Genomic DNA, 4,110 nt, shown 5'->3' with positions numbered 1-4,110 from the left:
CCAAACTCATCCAATTCAGTCATGGGACCTGCATGAGATAAAGCTATCAACATTTCTCTTCATAAAGAAGGAAATGGGTCAACCCATGGTGGCACACGCCTGTAACCCTGCCAGTCAGGAGGCAAAAGCAGGAGAATTGCTACAAGTTCAAGGCTACCCTGGTCTATGTAGTGAGTTCCAGGCTAGTTAGAGCTCACATCAAGATCCTTTCTCAAAAGAAAAAAAGAACCAGAAGGAAAATAAAGGTACTAAAATCTACCCAGATTAATGTTAAGGGCTCTTGTTTAGGTTTCAAGACCTAGAACTAAATCTCTAAAACTGTCTGTCTCCCTCTTTTTCTTAAATTTGACTTCAGCTCTGGGTAGAATTTTCCCTTATGTCAGCCCTAGGTAGCAGAACATAAAATTTTTCATGGTTCTTAATCCCTGCCATCTCAGGAGAGAATCTTTCTTTGGAGTCCTAAGAAGACCCCAGGGAGGGCTTTGTTTAGCACAGTTGATCATTACATTAAATGCTATAGCTAAGATGATTAGTAAAATTTAGTAAAACTTGCTTAGTAAAACTTGGATGTAACTATCTCTAGAAACAAGCTTAGGGTCAGGATTACTGGAGCTAAATAAACTTTAAAAGTTAACCATCTTTCCATGAAAATGTTTAATTACATAGTACAGAAAATGTTGTGGTACTATATTATAAAGAAGAGATTTTCAGATCTAGATTCAAGCAACCAAAATTCTATTTACATGCAATTAATATTCTAATTTCTGCTACACCTCCCTCCATCCCAACTCCTCACTCATCATAATTAGTATGCTCATTCTACTTCACACACTAGTGGGGTCCCTCAGTGTGACAGAAAGATTAAAGACAAATGAGCTCTACAGAGTATCCCTATTGGGGAGTATTCGATGTAAGAAATTATTAGTTTGAAGGGAACAAACTCAAGCAGTGAATTTTAAATATTCATGGTATCAAAACAGGATGTTTACTGCATGGAACCAGAAATAAGAAAGCAGTATCCCACTAGACAATAACATAAGATATGGATTGAGAACCAGCAGACATGAAGGGAAGCGCAAGGATCCCAACCAAAACATAGACCATTCCCTCAGCTGCACTGGTAGAGATTAAGCCTCCATCAGAAGCCCTCCATCCAGATAGAGTATTTAATCTTAAGCTGATGTGCATCCCAATAAAAATACAAATATTTATTCCACAACTTTAATTTCACTATTCTCAATTTTTAAAATTAAATCTCATGGGTACTTATACTGGTGATTTGGTAAATCTCACCTTGATATTACAGTCAAGACTGGTACCAGCTTAGAAAAAAAATAATTGCTTCCCTTACAAAAAGCTGTGTGAACAAGGTTGGGAAGTAAGTATGTTTCATATAGATATGAACAGTGTTGAGGCTAAAGAGGTCATGGAACAATCCAACTGAGAATTGCCTGGCCATCAGTATCTTTGGACTCACCAGTGGGTCATGCAGAAGTTTAAGTTTCTTGAAGGGAAGAACATCCATTGCTTCCCTATTCTACGCCTTTTGGCCTGACTAACTCCTTCTTATCATTTAGATCCCATCAGAAATGTCACCTTAAAGAAGCTTTCTCTGAACCATCCTCTTTTCTAATTCTATTCTCTCCTTTTTTCCCCCACTGTCTGAAATTTATTAACTTGTTAAGTACATGGAAGTCCACACAGAGTATTTTGCTAGCTTACTTGTTTACTATGAATTTCTTCAACCAAATATTAAGCTCCATGATATAGAGCTAATCCTCTCTTGATCACCACATTAACTCAATGTCTGGTATATAGTAAACTTTAATGAATATTTGCTGAACCGATGGAAAGGACACCAGACTCAGGTAGTTGAGGCTTGACCTCTATTAATAGAGGTACCACAAGGACTAGTTCTTTCCATGATCACAAAGGGTGAAAGAAATTGCTATTTCCATATGAAGTCAAGAAAATACATAAACATAGGTGGGCTATACTGTTTGATAATTTCAACATTAGAAGTTCTTTAAATACCCAAGACTTTCTCTGAGGTGCTTAGAATTTTGTAATTTTAAAATTGTGTTTTATAAACAGAAGAAATTTCACCTGAAAAATCAATGACACCAAGAACATAAAATGAAAATATTTAATTCCCTTTTGAATGTGTGCTAAATTCACAAATCAATATAGCATTTTCAAGGCCAAAAGGGACAAATGATACATTTAGAAGGCAACTGACTGCATAAAAATATAATCTACATTGTACTTAATTCTTAAAAGCAACCTCAAGATTTTATTCTATAGTTAATGTCTTGCAATAGTGAAATCTTTACATCCCAAGATACCAAAACAATGTACTACACAATAAAAGACATTTTGTTTTTTATGTTGCATCATCTTCATATACCAGTAAAAAATAAACTCTTTAATAAATAAATACATATAATAAATATTTCCAAATTGAAAATGTATAAATAGGTCCATTCTTCTTTATAAAAAGTTCCATCTTGGTGAGGCATGTCTTATAGCTCTAAGTTAACCCAGAGTTTTGGTTTTGGTTTTTGTTCTACATATAATGCCATGACCTGAAAAATTCTGAAGATCCTCTGAATTTGTGAGGCAATAATCATGTCAATTCAATCCATTTCTTCAACATGAAGTATATCTATTTTTAAGGTAACTTTACAAGTAAACTTTATCCAGAGAGGTGAGGCACCAGCAGCAAACTTGGTGAGGTTCCCATTGTCCACAGCTTAACTGACTCCAGCTTCAGTCAGCTGGTAAGGTAGAGTCAAGGTATCGAAGGAAATATAGCCCACTTAAGAAGCATGATCTTGCTCTGCTTCAAGTTAATTCCTTTTTCTCAGTATTATTATCTCAGTGTAATACAGATGCTGTGATATTCTGAATGTCTTTTTCTTCAGTTGTTATCTAAGAATGGGAACTGTGATTTGAGAACAGTTCTGCTTTCATTCTTTAATGAAGACAGCATCACACTTCAAGTGTACATGAGTAGGTCTTTGTACAATTCTGGAACTCTTTCTGGATCCACTGGTCTAGGTAAGAAGTGGGTAAATTTTTGATGTCTTTTGGACCTGGCTCCATCTCGTGGTGTTCCATCTTTGTTAAGTGCCACAAAAAACCTGCGACCAGTGTCTCCATGTTTATATATGTTAGATGAGTAGGTATTATACCAGTTCTCTTCAAATTGTTCCCTAAAGATGCATTCAGAAGTCAATTTCTCCTAAAAATAAAAACAACATTTTAGAAATACCTTTGAAATAAGTTCTTTATAAAAGTCTCAACTCTCTATTTTTATTTCTTACAATCATGTCCTTGTCAAAGAAGGAAAAAGGTTGAATTGTTTTGTTTTGTTCATACATTATCTGGAATTTTCTCTTCTATGTGACTTTTATTGTTTTGAAACAGGGTCTTGCTATGTAACCCTGGGTGATCTATAATTCTTTTTATAGTCCAGGTTGGCCTTGATCTCACAGATCTCCTTTCCCTGCCTACCAAGTGCTGGCATCAAGTCACCACCATACTCAGCCTTTTATGTGATCCAGAAGTTTAGTTCAATGAACTTTAAACCAAATATTCCAACTCCAAGCTTTATTTTCAAACACGATAAATATTTTGAATTTTCCTGCATTCCACATTATGACCATCTTACCACCATCATTACGCAAACCTATAGTTTATCTTGTGCTATCATTAGGTAGATGCCAAAGTTTCAAACACCAACTCTCTGCTATCAACTTAGGATATTCAAGATCTTGCTCAGATAAAAAATTATAACTCAATAGCATTACTTCAAATCTGATATCTTTTTAATTAAATGTTTTTAGACTTTTTGTTTTCTCTTTTTGAGACAGGGTCTCCCTGTAGCCCCAGCTGACCTGAAACTTGCTATGTAGATCAGGCTGGCCTTGAACTTACAGAGATCTGCCTGCCTCTGTCTCTCAAGTGCTGGGACTAAAGACATGTGCCACCATGCCTAGCTCAAATCAAATATCTTTTTATAAGTTTGTTGCTGATGATACATTCCCCATGATTAATTTCTATCTGAATTAATATTACTATTAATATTAAAGTAAACAAAGTAAAAGT

The 4,110-nt window shown here is 35.2% G+C and overlaps 1 protein-coding gene across 1 annotated transcript in view; it reads right to left on the bottom strand.

The window, feature by feature from the left end:
* Positions 1 to 2,515: 2,515 nt before the first annotated feature.
* The window catches only part of Fgf20 (fibroblast growth factor 20), an 8,861-nt gene continuing 7,266 nt past the window's right edge, over positions 2,516 to 4,110 (bottom strand). The window contains exon 3 of the mRNA XM_008844521.1: positions 2,516 to 3,244. Coding sequence (XP_008842743.1) covers positions 2,999 to 3,244 — 246 coding nt within the window. The 3' untranslated portion in view covers positions 2,516 to 2,998. The remainder of the gene's footprint in view (positions 3,245 to 4,110) is intronic.

Source organism: Nannospalax galili, unplaced genomic scaffold, assembly GCF_000622305.1.
Source record: "Nannospalax galili isolate Female #2095 unplaced genomic scaffold, S.galili_v1.0 scaffold242, whole genome shotgun sequence".
Lineage (NCBI taxonomy): Eukaryota > Metazoa > Chordata > Mammalia > Rodentia > Spalacidae > Nannospalax > Nannospalax galili.
This window is presented reverse-complemented; position numbering and strand designations above follow the sequence as displayed.